Source organism: Pipistrellus kuhlii, unplaced genomic scaffold (genome assembly GCF_014108245.1).
Source record: "Pipistrellus kuhlii isolate mPipKuh1 unplaced genomic scaffold, mPipKuh1.p scaffold_m20_p_45, whole genome shotgun sequence".
NCBI lineage: Eukaryota > Metazoa > Chordata > Mammalia > Chiroptera > Vespertilionidae > Pipistrellus > Pipistrellus kuhlii.
Genome location: NW_023425546.1, coordinates 1,648,456 through 1,667,618, shown reverse-complemented (window position 1 = coordinate 1,667,618; position 19,163 = coordinate 1,648,456). Strand labels below are relative to the sequence as shown.

At 56.3% G+C, this 19,163-nt stretch overlaps 1 protein-coding gene across 2 annotated transcripts in view; it reads right to left on the bottom strand.

Moving 5' to 3' along the window:
- The window catches only part of SORL1 (sortilin related receptor 1), a 139,204-nt gene that overhangs the window by 58,447 nt on the left and 61,594 nt on the right, over positions 1–19,163 (bottom strand). For both annotated transcript variants that reach the window (XM_036412607.2, XM_045572359.1), the window contains exons 14-21: positions 17,969–18,155; positions 14,273–14,401; positions 13,300–13,385; positions 10,167–10,339; positions 9,459–9,590; positions 7,102–7,193; positions 4,149–4,395; positions 3,479–3,617 (exon numbers count right to left, since the gene is read on the bottom strand). In XM_036412607.2, coding sequence (XP_036268500.1) covers positions 3,479–3,617; positions 4,149–4,395; positions 7,102–7,193; positions 9,459–9,590; positions 10,167–10,339; positions 13,300–13,385; positions 14,273–14,401; positions 17,969–18,155 — 1,185 coding nt within the window. The remainder of the gene's footprint in view (positions 1–3,478; positions 3,618–4,148; positions 4,396–7,101; positions 7,194–9,458; positions 9,591–10,166; positions 10,340–13,299; positions 13,386–14,272; positions 14,402–17,968; positions 18,156–19,163) is intronic.

Sequence of the window (19,163 nt, the reverse complement as noted above, 5' to 3'; positions counted from 1 at the left end):
GGTCCCCTTCAAAGGCCAAACACAGCCCTGTGATGTCTGTCAGAGTCAGAACATTCTCTGACATCCTCTTTGGAAAATTCTTCCAGAATGTTCTGGACTGCAATGCTCCCTCCCTCAGATGGCTGCAGGCTGCTCCTGCTCCAACAGGCTAGAGAACCAGAAGAAATGTGCTGGGCTCGCATCCTTCAGCACAGCTGCGAGGCAAGAGCAAAAAGTGATGCCTGTTTTCAGGCTCACAGACGTCCTGCAATGGCCTAGGATCAGCAGGAACAAAGGGCCTGGGAAGCCCACATTTTCCCTCAACCCCTGGAGCTGGCCACCCTGGCCAGCAAGCACCCCTAGCCTTGCCCCTCCTCCTTCCCCTTAACAACAAAAGATGAGAGTCCAGTCTTTCTTAAGATGGACTGAGAACTAGTTCTCCCACCCTCTCTAGCAAGGCCTTCTCAATCAATAAACCTTTGCTTGCTCCAAACACTGACTTACTCAACATTGGCCTTTTTTTTTTTTTTTAAAGCATCAGGTACACGAACCTTGGGCCAGTAATAGAACCAGTTAGGACCCAAAAATACTATCTTATTTAGTTATCTATTGAACTCAAACCCACTCCATCATACATATCTGCCCTCATTATGAACAGTTAAAAGCATGTGCTTCCTACAGACTCTGAGGAAGGATTCAAAGGGCTCCAACAGACTCTAGCTCATTGCAGCATCAACTAAACATATCAACAGCCTCGCAAATTAGCTGTTTAAGGAAAAAGGACTGTGAAGAATGAATTCCAGTAATACTATGCACCAATCAGCCAGGTGTAAAGATGAAAAATGCATCTGTCAAAGCAAATAGCTCAAACTGACAAAAGTTCCAAATCATCAAAGTTCTATCACAGACAAGAACCAATGGAGCTTCGAAGTCGGCCGTGCACCAGGGCCTGGGGCTTTGGGAGCGATAGCGGCACCCGAACAAAGTCAGCGCAGCCGCGGTTCAGATTCTTACCACTTACTCAGCAGGCAATGCAGAGTTACTCAGCCCGACTTTCATGTCCTCGTCCACACCATGGAGATGAGGACAGGACACGTGGATTTGGGGAAGACGAACAAGTCACACAGCCCATCAAGCACGTTAATGGGTGCTTATTGTGGGAAGTGGGCCCCTGTGGTTCACCTCCAGCAGGGCCAGCTTTGGATGGGGCGGTCACTGAGTCCCCAGGGCAAACACAATGTGGGGAGGGGGGAGAGGGTGTGAGAACCAACAACTGTGGGCGTGGCCAGCATCATGGAGGAAACACCCACTCCCGAGGTGCCCCCCTCAAGGAGACAGGGGAGGGGAGGCAAGTGGAAAAGGCCTCGGACATTCTTTTAAATGGCCAATGGGACCTGGGCGACCTATGAGAGAACAGGTGAACCCCTGGTGCTCAGCCAATGAGCCGGAGGAGGGACTGAGTAAATGGACTGTGCACGCTGCCCCAGGTGTGGCTGTGCAACCAGATGGACGCCTGCTCTGGAGAGAGCATTAAAGTCTCATTTCGCCATACTTCTGTCTTTGAGTGTTATTTGAATTCAGACAGGTGAGTGTTTCTCACATTATGACATTACAGTTCCTTAACAGATGTAGTTATTATCACCATCTTTCTCACACTCACAGGAAGTCCTCCATGTGTCAGAGCAGACAACAAAACAACAGACTGCCTGGCACCAAGGACTGGCACCCAGAACAGGAATCCGCAACACTCAGCGTCCAAAGGGGCAGGCAGGCTCGAGCGGGCAAGCTCAAGACCTGGCGACACCCCACTGCACACGAGCTGTGCCGGCAGCCAGTGCCCTGGCTAAAGCCTCGATGTAGCCCACACCGCCTGTCGGAGATCAGAGCCTGCCCCTCCCGCCCAGGACTGCGGCCACCATTTCCCCTTCACGTCCAACAGCCCTTCCCTGGAAGTGGCCACAGGTCAGCAGGGAGGAAGCGACCTGCCCACGTGGGCGTGAGGCCCGGCTGCTGTTCCGCTGACCACATGTTTCAGGAGCGGCCTGTGCTCACGGGGACTTGTCCAGATGCAGGCCGGCCTCCTGGGCCAGGCCAGGACTGAGAGATGGTGGTCAGGGCTGGTGTCCTCACCAAGGCCCCGAGGGCCCAGTCACGAGCTGGAAGCTGATCCCTTCATCGCCCCAGTTAGGCCGGGCACCTCCCGAAGAACTAACGTGGCAGAACGGGATGTTTGGGAAAACCAATTCCTCTAAGATGTCACTCCCGAATCTCTACCCCCAGATCCTGTTCCAGCCCTACCTGGCGCAGGTTGGCTGTGTGGACAAACAGCATTGACTTACAGGCCACATGAGCCCCCTGGGCCCCAGGAGGGTCACGGTATCTCTGACCAGATCACTTCCCTTTGTCCATTTTCTCGAAGCGGCCTGCCAAGCCGGCAGGACAACGCCGCATTCTAATTCAAACCGGAGCCCGCCAGTGTGTCTGGCTTCCAGATGGGCTGTCCTTGGAGAGCCTCTCTCCTTAGTGCCCTCCCTGTGCAGAGGAGGTCAGCAGAGGGAAGGCCATCTGGACGGGCAGCTTTCCACAGGGCAGCCTCGCCGTCAGGACGAGAGCCAGAGCCTCCGAGCAGCTAAGCCACAACCAGCAATCTTTAAGAAAGCTACTGACTGCACCTCCTTCTCATCCCTTCTTCCAACGAACATGAAGTGGGCACTCAGTGCCAGGCTCTGGTAAAACTACTGAGCAAAAAAAGAGAGAGAATGTTCATCCTGGGGCTTGGCGTTCACGGTGGGCACAGAGCGAGTCATCAGAGCAGCACCCGTGCCACGGCAGACGCGTGCACGTCTGAGCCAGAGACCCAGATGGGATCCTGCCAGGAAGCAGCACAGCCTGCAGCCCAGCGCAGCCCCGCCCCGAGGAATGGCACAGCCCCGCTGGGTGTGTGTGTGGCAGAAATGAAACACCTGCAGGGCCCCTCCGGCTGCAATGGAGGTCACATCCCCACGCAGTGAGGGGACGAAAGCAGGGGAGGCTATCATTACTGACCAATCACCAGCACCCCGGGCAGGCAACACATGCCTCTTCCAGCTGCTTGTGTCTCATTAGGACAGGAATCACGATGCCGTTGGGAAGAAGTGAACAATGTGCCTGCCACTGAGACTGGCTGTGGCTGGCTGACACTGGCTGTGGCTGGCTGACAGTGGCTGTGGCTAGGTAACACTGGCTGTGGCTGGCTGACAGTGGCTGTGGCTGGCTGACAGTGGCTGTGGCTGGCTGACAGTGGCTGTGGCTGGCTGACAGTGGCTGTGGCTAGGTAACACTGGCTGTGGCTGGCTGATAGTGGCTGTGGCTGGCTGATAGTGGCTGTGGCTGGCTGACAGTGGCTGTGGCTAGGTAACACTGGCTGAGCCTGGCTGAGGCCACGGAGCTGCTGGGGTAGAGGCTGCAGCACCCAGCCCTTTTCTGGGACCCACCAAGAGGAGGGAGGAGAGGCCCTTACCAGCAGTCTTCCCCTTGTAGAAAACCTTCATGTCCATCAGCCCTGGGAGCTGGCTGGCCAGCAGCGCCACCTGTGACCCACCCTGCTTGGAAGCTCGGAAGATGCTGAGCTGTGACCAGTCGTCCCAGTAAAGATCGTTCTGAAAAGAAAACGTCGGCTCTTTAGTGTGGCTCTGGGCTTCCCTCTGGGCCTCGGCGAGGAGCTGCTGGGAGGGCCACCGTGGGCACTGGCCGCCATCGGCTCCTCTGGACCCCATGCGATGCGAGTCAGGAGTTCACCCGAACCTCTGCCGACACCCACACCGAGGCACTGCCCCAACAAAACTACTCGGTCAACATCACGTTTGCCCACAGCCCAACTCTTCCGTTTGAAATCTTCTCAATGTTGGGAGAACCTTTGTTCTACAGAGTCCAGGAGGGTGGCCGGCCCCACAGGTACAGGCTCCTTGGGGCCACAGAGAGGCGGGGGCAAAGCTCCCCACAGACACGGCCAGAGCTGAAACCAGGGATGGGCACCTGTCCGCATCCCTCTGCCTGGGCTGAAAGGAACAGCCCCCGACTGGAAAGTGAGCTCTCTCCCAGCAGAGACTAGCCGCTCTACAAACACCCAGCCCGTTCTCACAGCAGTGTGCTGGCCACCCTGGGCAGGGCGGGCCGCGAGGCAGCCCCACCTTGAAGACCGCGATGGCATAGGGGTGCGGGAGGCCACTCAAGAGGACTGAGCGCTGCTGGCCGTGGAGGGAGACCCGCTCGATGCAGTCCAGGTAGGCGTCCGTCCAGTAGACCCACTGCTCGTCCACGGAGATGCCATTGGGCCACTTCACGTCCTCCGACACCAGGGAGCGCACAGCAGAGCCGTCCATGTTGCTCCGGTAAATGCCTGGCCTCAGGTCTCCCCAGTCGGTCCAGAGCATCACCCTGTCCAACCAGAGAGCATTGTCACCAGCTCCGGGGACAGGAGCCCAGGCCCTCTCTCTAGCACAGGGGCTCAGACAGGGGCTCAACCCTGCTCCCGGGAGGTGACACTCCCACCAGTGGGTATTTCAACCTGATCATCACAATATGTAATCACAATACCAAAACCATTTCATTCCTTGACCCAAAAGTTCCTGTATGGGGCATTTTCTATGTATGTAATCAAGTAATGCAGAGATAACATAAAAAAGATGGTCATCATAGCAAAGACTGTTCATACTAGCAAAAATAATCTATACCAATAAGAGAAATATGGTAATTGACCATCACTCAGCAATGCTCACAGTTAAATCAGCAGAGAATATGCAAATTAGTGGGACCAAGATGGTGGCGACAACGGAGCCAGCTAGAGTAGGCAGGAGGCTTGTGTTGCCCCCAGTGATGGAGGAAGCCAAGCTTCCTACCTACCTGGGCTGGCTGCCGAAGGAGGGGCCTGAAAATGGTCCTCAGCCCCTCACCCAGGCTGGCCAGGCACCCCAGCAGGGACCTCTACTCTGAAGGGGGTGTGTCTGGCCTGAAAAGGACCTTCAGCCCCTCACCCAGGCTGGCCACGCCCCCCAGTGGGGACCCTCACCCCATGGAGGCATGGCTGGCCTGCAAACCACCACAGGCTCCTCACCTAGGCTGTCCTGTACCCCAAGGGGGGGACAAAGCCATGTTGGTGTGGTCAAGGTAGAGGTGGTTAGAGGCCAAGAGGGGAGGGCAGTTGTAAGTAATCAGGCTGGTGGGGGAGGTCATTTGGGGTGACCAGGCTGGTGGGGGAGGGGGGCAGTTGGGAGTAAGCAGGCTGGCAAGAGGGGAGTTGGGGGCAAGTAGGCCAGCAGGTGGGGAGTTGGGGGCGAGCAGGCCAACAGACAGAGTGGTTAGGGTCAATCAGGCAGACAAGCAGGTGAATAGTTAGGAGCCAGGAGTTCCGGATTGTGAGAGAGATGTCAGACTGCCTGTGGGATTAGGCCTAAACCGGCAGTCAGACATCCCCTGAGGAGTCCCAGATTGGAGAGGGTGCAGACCAGGTTAAGGGACACCCCTTCCCCCAACCCCATGCATGGATTTCATGCACCAGGCCACTAGTTTTTGAAATAAAACATATATGTATTTTTGTGTGTATATACATATATGTATTTAAATCTATAGAAAAAGTAATACATTATGATACATACAAAAGAAAATTATGCAGCCTAAAGTCTATAGGTGCTCACATGAAACCATCTTCAAAACATATTTAACTTTTAATATATGGCTTGGCTGGCATAGCTCAGTGGTTGAGCGTCAACCTATGAATCAGAAGGTCATGGTTAGATTCCAGTCAGGGCATATGCCTGGGATATGGGCTCAATCCCCAGTGTGGGACATGAAAGAGGCAGCCAAACAATGATTCTCTCATCACTGACTTTTCTATTTCTCTATCCCTTGCCCCTCCTCTCTATAATTAACAAAAAAAAATTTTTAACATATGCAGAAGAGTACAACATATATCTTAGTGCTCTATTTGGCAAATACGTGTATGTGTCTGAGTGTTTTAAAGATATGTGCTTGGCTGGGACTGGTTTGGCTCAGTGAATAGAGCGTTGGCCTGCGGACTAAAAGGTCCCGGGTTCGATTCCGGTCAAGGGCATGTACCTTGGTTGCGGGCACATCCCCAGTAGGGGGTGTGCACGAGGCAGCTGATCGATGATTCTCTCTCATTGATATTCTAACTCTCTATCCCTCTCTCTTCCTCTCTGTGAAAAATCAATAAAATATATTTTTTAAAAAAGAGATAATGTGCTTGTACATGGGTTAAAAAATCCTGAACAAGACACAAATAACTATTAACCCCTAGAAATGTGAGGTGAAGCATTAATAGTGAGAAAGGAGAAATAAGAATTGTTCACTTCATAAACTTCTGTTCTCTTTTATTAATGTTTTAAATCAAGTGCGTAACTTCCAGATGTCTGTTGTTGTTCATTCTCATCCGAGGACATTCTTTAAATGGTTGCACCATTCAAGAAAGCATTGCCCACGGACACAGACAACAGTGTGGTGAAGGCGGGTGGGGCAGGAGCTTGTGGAGGGGACAATGAGGGTAAAAATGGGGGGACATCTGTAATACTCTCAACAATAAAGATAAATTTAAAAAATTAAAAAATGCTACAAAAAATGCTACAAAAAGAAACGAATCCTCACACTATCCAATCAGACTTGACTATGTCTACAGAGAAGCTTTAATATTATGTTTTCTTAATAGGTTTTAATTGACTTCAGAGAGGGAGAGAGAGAAACATCAATGATAAGAGAGAATCAATCAGCTGCCTCCTACACACCCCACACTGGGGATCAAGCCTGCAACCCGGGCATGTATTCAGACAGGGAATCCAACTGTGACCTCCTGGTTCATAGGTCGATGTTCAACCACTGAGTCATAATGGCTGGGCCTTAATATTACCTTTTGTTGGAGAAACTTCGCACAGATGTGAGACATCTGGATGTCTAAGAAATTCGGATGCTTGCTGGTGAAGTTACCTGACAAAGACTATGGTTTCAAAACTCAGTTAACTGCTTACTACAACCACAGTCCTGAGAAGCAGCTTTTGTCGAGCAATTTGCATTCCCGTGAGTCTGTCTGCTGCAGCCTGGGACTCACCCCGCCTTCCACGGAGCCACACTTACCCCTCCTGGGGCACGAGGGCCAGAGCGCGGGGCCGATCGAGCACAGAGGAATTGACGATCGTGAGTCGGAAGTCACCATCCGGATGAGCTACCTGACAGGCGCGAGGGAAGAGCAAAGGGCCAAGATGGTCAGAGCCCCTGCAGCCTCCCGCCAGCTGCTGCCTGCAGACAGGCCCCTCGAGGCCGCCAGGTCCACTGCGGGCTGACCTGGGACATCGGCTCCCTTTCTAGTCTGAACGGCCTTTCCTCTGGCTCCTACATGCACACTCTGGCAGAGGCCCCTGCGATGTGCACAGCACTCACATGTTAACTCATTTACCCGCCTGCTGCCCAGGCCCTGGCCCGGCGCCACCCTGTCCGCAGAGGGAAGTCGCCATGCCACCGCCTGGCAGTGACGTCTCCACAGGCTTCTCCTTCAGTTCCCGCTGTCAGCAGACCTGGCTCCTGCTCCGAGCCGGCCTACGCCATCGCCTGCCCGTCCTCCGCTCTAATCAAAGCCCGTCTCTCCTTCAGGCTCACTCAGGCCCCTCCTCTCCAGCTTCTGCTTTGACACCAGTTTACACAAGCAGGGCCTGAGCGAGTGTGAGCAAGGCTCTGCCTGCTCCTGCTGGCCCGAGAGCATGGGCCACACACCGCAGAGGAGAGAGAGACACTAACACCATCAGCGCAGCCTGGCCGGCTGGGCTCCCTGGATAGAGTGTTGGCCTGTGGACCGAAGGGTTGCAGGTTCAAATCCGGTCAAGGGCACCTACTTGGTTGCAGACTCCTCCCTGGCCTGGGCCCTGGTCAGGGCTCATGCAGGAGGCAACCAATTGATGTGTTTCTCTCCCACTGTCTCTGAAAATCAATAGGAAAATATCCTCAAGTGAGGATTAACAACAAAAAAACAACAGCAGCAGCAGAGCTCCCTGCCACAAGCCCTGTGCCCTTCCCTTCTCCTCTCACTGCTCTGAGGCAAGCTCTCCAGCGACCTCCTCAGTCAGGGCTCAGCTCAGGGGCCGTGCCCCAAGGTGCCCCTGCCCCCAGCTGTGCGTCCCCGAGGCCCCTCTGCCCCCGGCTGTGCGTCCCCGAGGCACCTCTGCCCCCGGCTGTGCGTCCCCAAGGATATTTAAAAAATAAAAATAAGCAACAACGAAAATAAACTCTATCCCTCACCTAGCCGACATGCTTGCCTCCGCTGTGCCATCCCAAGGCGAAGGGGCACTGGCAGGCGCCACGGCACTTGGAAAGCACTGCATTTGCCAATGGCGATGGACGATGGACCTGAAGCCAAAGTCCCTCGGCCACTGGAATGCAACCTATGGCTCATGTCTTGCAGCCTCCCTGGGCTCTGTGTCTACTTGCTTCCCCTGGCCCCATGCCCACCCTCCACAGGGAGTGAGAGCAGAGGCAGGGTCCGGGCCAGCAGCACTGCAGGAGCTGAGGCCCGGAGGCTGATGGGCACTCAGCGGCCACTGTGGAGCTTCATGTGCCCGGGCAGCTGAGCACGAGAGGTCAGGATAAACAAGGAGAGCCACCTGCTGGGTTGTTAAGTCCTGCCACGTGGCTCCCGCAGGGGCAGGCACAGTGAGCCTCATTGCCCTGGTGATGATGATGGTGATAATGACGATGCTGCTATCATTATTCCTCTAACCCACATGTGTCAAACACAAGGCCCGCGGGCCAAATCCATCCCGCCAGGCCTTGCAATGTGGCCCGCACCGCACTGTCATCACTGCACTCCGCTGCGTTTCCATCACAATGACAGTTTATGACTGTTCAGTAAACCATTCGGCCCGCGATTTAGGCTGGATTTTAGATTTTGGCCCCTTCTCTGATTGAGTTCGACACCCCTACTAACCGACCACCATGCTGTCTGAGTGCTGATGGTAGACCATATAATAATGCTACGGCCCTAACCAATTTGGCTCAGTTTGTGGGCTGAAGGATCTCAGGTTCAAATCCGGTGCACATGCCCAGGTTACGAGCTTGATCCCCAGTAGGGGGCATGAAGAAGGCAGCCAATCAGTGTTTCTCTCATTAATGTTTCTCTCCCTCTTCCTTCCTCTCTGAAATCAATAAAAATGTTAAAAATAGTCATGGTAATGCTACGATACTATTGTTGTTGTTGCTGCTCTGTTTCCTCTCCCGAATACAAGCTCTCGGCACCTCAGGAGGTCTGTGCGGCAGGTGCCCGTGCTCTGTGTGCGGGACCTTCACAGCAGAGAGCAGCGGCTCCGGCCCGGCCCTCGCCTTCCTCTCGAGGCCCAGGGCCCATCCTTGGAGGTCTGAGAACTCCAGAGCAAACATGACCACTGGCCCCATCTGTGTCCCATCTGGCTGGAGTCCTCCTCATTGGGTCAGGGGAGCACACCTACCTCAATCTTCTTAAAGCCAGCGTCCACCCAGTAAAGCAGCTGGCTGAGGGGGTCGAAGGCCAAGGCTTCCACGGTCTCCAAGCCGGAGCTGATGATCACCTCCTGCCCGGTGCTCCCGTTCAGACAGAGGCGCTGGCGAGGGAAGCAGCAGCAATTCTGTGAATGCTCAGTGACCTCCTGCCCGCTGCCGGGGCCCGGGGTGTGCGGTGCCTGCTTTGCAGACCAGCCACCCGGGCCAGCAGTTTCTTTACGCCCCTGTCTGCTTCTCAGTTTCTCTCCCTGGAGAGGCTCGGGCCACCAGGTGCTACTGTTGGGAGACTCAGCGCCCACCCCTCACATGCCCGAGCCCCATGAGATCTCTGTGGGATAGAAGTCAGCATTGTTGAACACGCTTTTCTAAAAGGACTGAAGACCAAACAGCTCTGCTTTGAAATGCCGGCCCGGCCTGTTCCCTGTCCTCGCTGCAGAACGCCACCATGGTGAGAACAGAACCACCACGCGGCCTGGGGAGAAGGGCTGCGGGCACGGGGGTGACAGGAAGTGATCCCGCAGTCTGCACAGCGTCCTCCAGTCTCCCCAGCAGGAAGGCGAGGCCTTGTTGGGGCTCTGGGTGGGCAGACTGAGCCCCCGTGACACCCCTCCTGCGGCCGCTGGGAAAAAAGTGTGTCTATCGGGGTGCAAACACGGCCCCCGCCGCCGGGCACTCACCTGGATGAGGTCCAAGGCCAGGTCAGACCAGTACAGGCAGTTGCGCGCATAGTCGAAGTCCAGGGCGACAGCGGCCCGCAGGCCAGCGAGCGGCAGCTGCTCGGTGGCGCCGGAGGCCAGGTCATAGCGGTGGATGGACTTGCGCGTGGCAAACAGGATGAACTCGTTCTCCTCTGCACAGACCACAGACAGTGAACGGTCTCCGCCTCGGGCCTGGGTCCCACACCTCAGAGCCACTGGCACTCAGGGCCCTGGGTCCCACACCTCAGAGCCACTGGCACTCAGGGCCCTGGGTCCCACCCCTCAGAGCCACGGGCACTCAGGGCCCTGGGTCCCACACCTCAGAGCCACGGGCACTCAGGGCCCTGGGTCCCACACCTCAGAGCCATGGGCACACGGGGCCCTGGGTCCCACACCTCAGAGCCACGGGCACTCAGGGCCCTGGGTCCCACACCTCAGAGCCATGGGCACTCAGGGCCCTGGGTCCCACACCTCAGAGCCACGGGCACGGGGGCCCTGGGTCCCACACCTCAGAGCCACGGGCACTCAGGGCCCTGGGTCCCACACCTCAGAGCCACGGGCACGGGGGCCCTGGGGCCCACACCTCAGAGCCACTGGCACTCAGGGCCCTGGGGCCCACACCTCAGAGCCATGGGCACTCAGGGCCCTGGGTCCCACACCTCAGAGCCACTGGCACGGGGGCCCTGGGTCCCACACCTCAGAGCCATGGGCACTCAGGGCCCTGGGTCCCACACCTCAGAGCCACGGGCACGCGGGGCCCTTGGTCCCACACCTCAGAGCCATGGGCACGGGGGCCCTGGGTCCCACACCTCAGAGCCACTGGCATGCAGGGCCCATGGGGTCCCAGGAGAGCACCGCGTTGGCGGGCGTGGCCTGGAGCACACCTCCTGCTCGGGTGGTGACTTAAACTCCCATGATCTTCCAGCAATTCCTCCTCCGCCAAGTCATCACCTGCTCCTTCTGTTTTTATTAGACCCCCCAGTGGGCAGGCTCCAACATCCGCAATGCTAAGCGCAGCCCGGCTCATCAGTCACACTGGACGAGGACCGGCACCGGTCAGCACGCGGCCCCGCCATCAGGGGCCACGGCCACTGAAGACGTGCAGCCAGGCTGGCTGACCGTTTGCTCACCTGTGACACATTGCTCACCGCCCAACTCTTGTTTCTAAGATAATAACACATTTGTTCTTCACTACTGACCATGTTTTACGACACAATTATCATAAACTCCACTTCTTTAACAAGCACTTATCCACAACCCACAGACTATGTCCCAGGCATCGCTTAACCCACGTAAGTGTCTAATCAGAGGCCTACTATAACACGATTTTACAAACCAGAAAACGGAGAGCAGCGAGGCCAAGTGATTCACCGTGGCCGTTACCAGTAAGCTCCGATCCGAGCTTCCCCCTGCCGCTGCCTCTGCAGTGAGCAGACACTCAGTGGGCCATTTTCATACAGAGAGGCCGGAATTACCAGGTTTGCTTCACGTCCCAGAAGTAACTAAAGAGCTCGTGCCTCTGCCCTGGTTGGTGTGGCTCAGTGGATAGAGAGCCTGCCTGCAGGCTGAAGTCCTGGGTTCAGGGCACATCCCCTGTGTGGGTGTGCAGGAGACAGCCAGTCAAAGAGTCTCTTTCATCATTGATGTTTCTATTCTCTCTCCCTCTCTCTAAAATCAATAAAAAAAAATATATATATATATATATATATATATATATATATATATATATATATATATATATATATATAAAGCTAGCCTCCCTCTCCCAGGCGGGAACAGCCTGGCACACACCGGGCTCCTCCCAGGAAGTGGGGTGAGCACACGCTCATGGCCCCGCCCACGCCCATCTGGACAAGGTGCTGCAGACGGACCCCCGTGCAAACCGAAGCCCTCTGCTCCATGTCTGCACAGTACCTGGTGGCCCCCCATCCCTTCTCCCTCCCTTCCCCCCATCCCGACCCCTTCTCCCGACTCCCTTCCCCCCCCATTCCATTCCCTCCTCCCCACTCCATTCCCTCAATGAGCAACGCGTAGTAGCCTCACAAAGGCTTCAACACAGATAACGCACCAGAAATGAATCTGCCTGCAACTCTAATAAAGGTACGTTTGCCTCTGTTCCTCGGGTCTCACTTCACTTCTCAAGTATCTAAGCTGCCACTATATGATAACCAATTTCTCCTTCCGGTTTTCAAGAAAACATTCCCAGGGAAGGGCGGTCAGGATGGAGACAGCTGAGCCCCTAAATGTCACCAGAGCCAGGGACTCCCTGAAGCTGCGCAGGAAAGAACAGAGCTACTGCAGCCAGTCTCGAACCCACGCCTCCCTCAAACACCCACAAGCCTGACTGCGCTGCGCTGGCTCTCTTGCTCACTAAGCCTCGGTGGAGCCATGCCCAGAGAAGCTATGGGCGCGTGCGGCCTCTCCGCGGACACTTCCCTTAGGAAAGACAGGAAGTGGCAATCCCAGCACAGGGCGGCAGCCTGCGCTCTTTTAGCACTCGGTCATCCAAGAGGAAAACGGACTTCATTTTTCAAGTCCTTCCAGAAGCCCAAATGACTCACCTTTGCAGAGATGTGGGGTCCCATCAGTCCTACACCCTCTTCCTCTCTCGGCACAAACCTGCCTTCAGCCCCAGACTTATCAAAACAGAAACAGCTATGAGGGGGCAGGGGAACTACAGGAGGCGGGCAGTGGGTGGAAAGCCATACTGGAGGGCGGCAGCGAGCTATTAGTGCATGGATTTGTGTGCAGGGTTACTAGTGTTACTTATAGTAAGTAACACAAAAATAAGATAGACCACTGGCTCCTTCCCCACAAGCCTCTTTTCCACCCGCTCTGACAAGCAGATCAAGGAACAAGAGACCAGCCCCGCTCGCCGGCCCCGCCTGGACCACCGCAGGTGCTGAGTGAGCGTTTTTCAAAGAACAGAGGGGGTTTCCTTCCCAAGTACTGTCCACTCCTGTGAAGTCATATGGTTACATAAGTGAGTCTGGATCCGCGTGCAGGGAGCTCTGAGAAACGCCACTCTTTCTCGATGACCCAGGACAGGCTGAGGGATTGCCACCACAGCCCAACGGCGGCTCAAGAAGCCAAGGGAAGCGCCGCCTCTTACCTGCCACGGGGCACGGGACCAGCTCCCCCTCCAGTCGCGCTTCGACATCCCCTCCGCTGCACGTGTCCCCAGAAATCTTCCGATAGCTGTCACCCCAACCCCAAGAGCAAGAGGAGACATGTCAGAGAACAGCCATGCGGGCCCTGTAGCCCTGGTCGGGTGCTCTGTGGATGGAGCATCGGCCTGCTGACTGAAGGGCCTGGGGAATGATTCCGGTCAGGGCCCATGCCTGGGTTGTGGGCTCGATCCCCAGGAGAGGGTGTGCAGGAGGCAGCCAATCAATGATTCTCCCTTCCCCTCTGAAATCAATACTTTTTTTTTTTTTAAAGGCTCTGTGACTGGAACGCATTTCCAGCATGCACAGCAGGGTTCACCTGCTCTTTTCCCCATGGATCCCTCAGGCCCAGCACTGCCGGAATCAGGTAGCAGCTCAGACCATCTGGGTGCTATCCTGCACGGCTTTTACACCGATGTCCCCACAAACTCCTCTGACGATGTGCATGCTAAATGTATGACTTCAGATACAAGTAAAATCACAGAGGAACTTATAGACTTTCCTTTCTCTCTCACTGCGGATGGAAGAGTTTGCAAATATCCTAACGTTAAATATTGCCCGAGCTACTTGAAACCTGCTTGCCCAGCCCTAGCCGGCTCAGTGGATAGAGCAAAGGGTCCTGCAAACCAAAGAGTCCCGGGTCCGATTCTGGTCCAGGGCACATATCTCCCCAGCCTGATCCCTGGTCAGGCAAGTACAGGAGGCAACCAACTGATGTTTCTCTCACATGGATGTTTCTCTCTCTTTCCTGTTCTCTCACACACTCTCTAAAAATGAACGGAAAAATATCTTCAGATGAGGATTAAAAAAAAAGACACCTGCTCGCTAGAAGCCTGGCATTTCCAGTCGAAAGGCACCCGGGCTCCCAGACCCAGCGTAGACCCCAAGTCCCTGCCCGGCAGCCGCCGTGAGACGTACCCTCTCGTCCTCCGGTAGGTGGAACCCGCAGGGCAGGGCACAGGAGGGGAGTCGGACTGCTCAGAGAACTCGGGATCGGGCACGCAAACCTCCAGCAGCAGGTCCTCACTCATCTTGAAACCGAAGTCACTGAAAGGCAATGAGGGCTTGTCATGGCCGCGGTCTGCACCTCAGGGCCGACGCTGCAACTCCCTCATGCTGCCTGCACCTGTACCACTGGCTCCTCCCGTGCCCCTTACAGACTGCACTAAGCTCGGCACCGGCACCATTCCAGAAGGCCTTTACATCAGAACCATCATCGTAAGCCACTACCACGTGCCATAAGTAGATAAAACCAACACAAATCAGTATGCTCAAGACAAAACAGTGAAATGTTAGCTCGATCCCACACCTACCCAAAGACTCTGGGCCTGCCCTCTAGCTGTGGGAAGGAGAGCAGATGTTCACAGACCACTAGCACCTAGTGCGGCCTTCTGGGCACAACTGGGAGACTTCTGGGCACGACTAGTACCTGGTCAGTGTGGCTCAGGGGGTAGAACGTGGACCTGTGAACCAAAGGTAACCAGATACAATTCCGGTCGAGGGCATGCACCTCAGTTGCAGGCTCCTTCCTGGCCAGGGCCTTGGTCAAGGCTCATGCAGGAGGCAACCCATCGATGTGTTTCTCTCACATGGATGTTTCTCTTTCCCTCTCTCTTCTAATATCAATGGAAAATATCCTTGGATAAGGATTAAAAAAGAGAGAGGATTTAATAAATGTCCTTTTAAAAACCAATGTTACTTAAGGCCATGTCCACATACTACCAGCATCACCGCTGTCCCTCCTGCCCGCCAGGACCCAGCGCCCTGGTCTTGGAGACCGTGTGCGCCGTGGGGCCAGTCTCCTCACCGCCGCCCCGGAGCAGAATGGCTGCGGGTCTCGCTCTGCCGAGGCTCTGCCTGAGAGCGGCTTCCCCGGCGCACTGCACACTCCCAGGTGAGGCAGTGTCGCCACACTCGGGTCCAGGTCCCGCCCAAACTGACTGCTAACTCAGCAGCACTGCCAGCTGCTCACTCTCCCAAAAGGCTTCATTTGCTCTGTTCGGTCCAACAAATAAACAGCTACTGTGTGAGAAACAGTGACCAGATGCAGGCAAAGCGGCTTGAGTATATCCTGTCACAATTCACACTTAGCCCTTTCTACCGAACCGCTCAGAAAACGTGTATTACTGGCAGGTCTCACTCATTGGAGCAGATCCTCTGTTGGGGGCTGGCTGGAGCATTAGCTAATTGCTGTTTTGTCTCCAACGGCCCAGCACCCTTGCCAGGCTGGTTTCTCTACCCTCCCGCCAGCAGGCAGTGCGTGTGCAGGAGCGTTAAGACCAGCTCCCCCACTCCCTTAAGACACAGAAGACTGCAAAATGCAGCCCACCCACCAGGAGCTGGCACCTCACAAAGCTTGTTTCCGTCACGTGTGTGCATGCATCTACATGTACAGAGATGTGTGGGCATCACGTCAGGCTAGAAATGCACGTGTGCCCAGGAGCTGCAGTTAGGATTCAAAAGCCACACTTCTTGACAACGTGGTGAAGCGCAAAGATGCACAAGAGTCTATTATACTTGATAAAAATCTTTTTGCATTTAAAAAAGACATAAAAAAGTAATACCCTGAGCCAGGGCACTGTGGGCAGTGGTGGGGCCTCGGGGGGGGGGGGGGGGGGGAGGTACAGGGGCAGCTGAAGGGCTCAGAAGCAACCTCTCTCCAATGCGGGTGCCACTCGGGAGCTGAACTAACAGCAGACTCCACCAGTCACTTGCTCTCACTTCCTCTCCTGCAGTCCATCTCAGGCCATCGCACTGACCACTGCCAAGTCCAGGGCCACACAACTGCAAGTCCGCACAGTGGGCGTGGGCGCCTTCCCTGCAGCTTCAGCGAGCGGACAGAGGGATGCACAGCAGTGGGATGGCCCGAGACCCAACTCCCTTTATCGTGGTCGCCGGCCATCACCTTCACGCTCACGATCTCACTTGGCCCGAAGCCCTACTCCATGGGCGCAGGGACGGTGGCTTTCCTGGTCTGTAATAAAGACTCAGCCCCTGGGGTTTCCGGCCAGTGGGGTGGGCGTATGGACCAGGAGAGCCAGGCCAGGGCTCAGGACAGCGCCCCAGTCCCTGGGACCTGGTTTCTGGTATTGCTGCCCGGTAGCAGATCTTAGAGAAAAGGCTAACAGTGACAATCAGATGAAAAAATAATAGTGAAAAGCCAAAGATTTGTTAGATTGCCTGACATGTTTTTGTTTGGTTTGGTTTTTGTTTTAAGTACTTCGTGGGGATAAAAGAGGAGAGGGCCCTTTCCCTGACTGGGCCTCTACAGTCAGGGGACCTCAGGCCAGCAAGGCTCTCGGATTAGCTACAGGTTAATCAAAGGCCAGTGGACGCTGCCCTGACAGCACGGGGGCATCACCCAGCTTGGGGTGCTATGGAGCATCCATGCTACTACTAGGACCACCCGCTGTCGAAGGGAATGTGGGTCTGAGCTGCCCAAAGCCCCTGCTCTCAGAGCAGGTGCGGGAGAGGCAGCGTCGGAATCGCCCATGGCTGCATGCAGGTGCCGACTCGGGAGTCAGACCTCACATTAGCGTGACCCCGGCGACCCATGTGCACAGTCCGTCTCAGAAGCCTGGCCCGCAGAGGTGTGCCCAGGGCGGCAGCTGTTTCAGTGAAGAGAACTTACTGGGTCCATCCGTGCCTACCCACCCGGGGCCCGTTCCTGCTGCCAGGCCTGGGCGAGCAGCTGCAGAGACCACGGGCCTGCAAGGCCCAAAACATCCCCTGGAGGCTTGACCCAGCCTTGGACCAGAGGCCCCTCGGGTGACCGGCTGCAGGGTGTGCATTTCCCGAAGCAAACCTGAGCTTCCTGGGGCCTGAGCAGCTGCTGGAAATGAGCCAGCTGTTTGAGTTCAGTGTCCGAGCTCTGCGGACAGGCCTGCTGAATCCGTGAGCATCTGGTGCAGATTATAGACCTGAGCGCCTGCCTCAGGGCTCCGACCTCAGCTCTCTGCGGAGCCTTCAGACACTTGCTCTTGGCTCACCACCACACACAGACACCGCCTCCCCCCAGCGACCACCCTGCCTGCATACTGCCGCTCCCTCCTCTCAGAACGCTCCTGCCCACACATCTGGGCCTTCCTGAAGGCCATCACCCGGATGCTTTCTCCAGAAATTCTGTTCCCAGCAGCCACCCCATCTCCTCCTCCCTAGATGTAGTCACCATGAAGTGTCCCCCAAGGCTGGCAGCTCCATCCGTTAGGTACCTGTGTGCACGTCACTGCTCCACTTCTGCATTAACAGTCCTCACATGCTCAGCTCAAGGACTAGTGTGTGTGAGCATGTGTGCGTACACTAATATTCCCACGTTTCAAATAACTCCCTCTAGAGCAGGGCTCCTAGGAACAAGGAGTTGCCCCCGTCGCCCCCAGAATGTGCCATTTGGGGTGCCCACACAGAAACGCTGAGTGCCTGCTGCGGACTGATGGCTGTAAGATTTCCCAGGTGGAAGCTTCGCCCACCTCACACGTCCCTGCAGCTAACGGATGCGCTCTGTGAGCGGTGACCATCTGCTTCCTGTGACTCCTTCCTTTCCTCGGGGCGAGGGGCCACAGTTCCCACACCCACGCTGAGAAGACAGCCAGTCCGTCCCAGGCAGCAGGCACCCACCATTCGTAGTCGGCGCGGGTGCAGGAGCAGTTGGCCACCACCACGGGCCGGTCGAAGTCTTCGCCGTTGAAGCACGTGGCGTGAGGCGTCCGGCGCTTGAAGACTGTCTTGTGGCCCAGCAGGCACTGGCTGCCCCTCTCGTCGGACGGGGACCACAGCTTGTAGTCGTTCTCTGTGCAGGGGACCCCTGCAGAGGAGACACAGCATGAGCCGCTGCCCTGGAGGTGCCTGCCCAGCAGCATGTCAGCCCTGCTGCTCAGGCCCCCGCCCGGGGCTGTCCCAAGCCCCTGGCCGGCCTGCTGTCAGGCGGGTGGCCCCACACAAATGAAAGCGGCCACGGAACACGGATGTTCACCCGAGGAGCGGGAGCAGCAGCCCCACTGGCCCTGTGCGTGACAGCGCTTTCCTAGGGTTTCCCTGCAGCTCCCGTCTGCCGAGGCTCCCTGTCTGAGGCTCCCCGTCTGCAGAGGCTCCCCTCATGTGTTCTCCTTCGAGTTCCATGAGCATCCTCAGAGCCAGTGTTCCGCACATGCCTCCATGTGACCTAATTCTCCCATCCCTGCCCCCGAGGGTTCCTGCTGCCCCTTCATTGGGGCCTACTTCCTGGTGCCTGGCTGCCCTGGATGTGTTTCTGAGGCTGGTGGCATGCGGTGACCATGTGGGGAGGGCGCTGCAGCGGGCGTCCTTGGGCTCAGGGCGCAGCCTGCCTGGTCCCGGCTGGGGGCTCAGGAATGCTCCCCCGGTGGGTGTGGGCCACCTGGGAGGGCTGAGTTCTCACTGCTGTTGACCTGACTGCGGAGGGGACCTGCTCCCATGTGGTCTCAACCCTGCACTACGTTGGTTCTGGGGCCTCTTGGAGGGACTTCAGGCAGCTCAAGGTCAGATGCTGTGTGACCAGACCTGGGCTGCCGGGAAAGAGCCACAAATTGTTCCAGTTGGTGGCTGCCTCTGCTGGGCCGGGAGGGCCGAGTAAGGTAGACTTCCCCCAGCACCTGGGCCGGTCAGCCAAAGACTCAGGGCGCCCCAAGACCCGCCTCCCTGTAACCTCCCTCCTGCAGCAGCTGGTCAGGCTCTGCCACAGAAATGGCTCTGACGACACCCAAGTTGTGCGAGACGGGCTCCCATGAGTCTCCAGGAGGCGAGTGGTGCTCTCCAGGTTAATACGAGTTCAAACTCAGCTCTGGGTCTCTCCAAG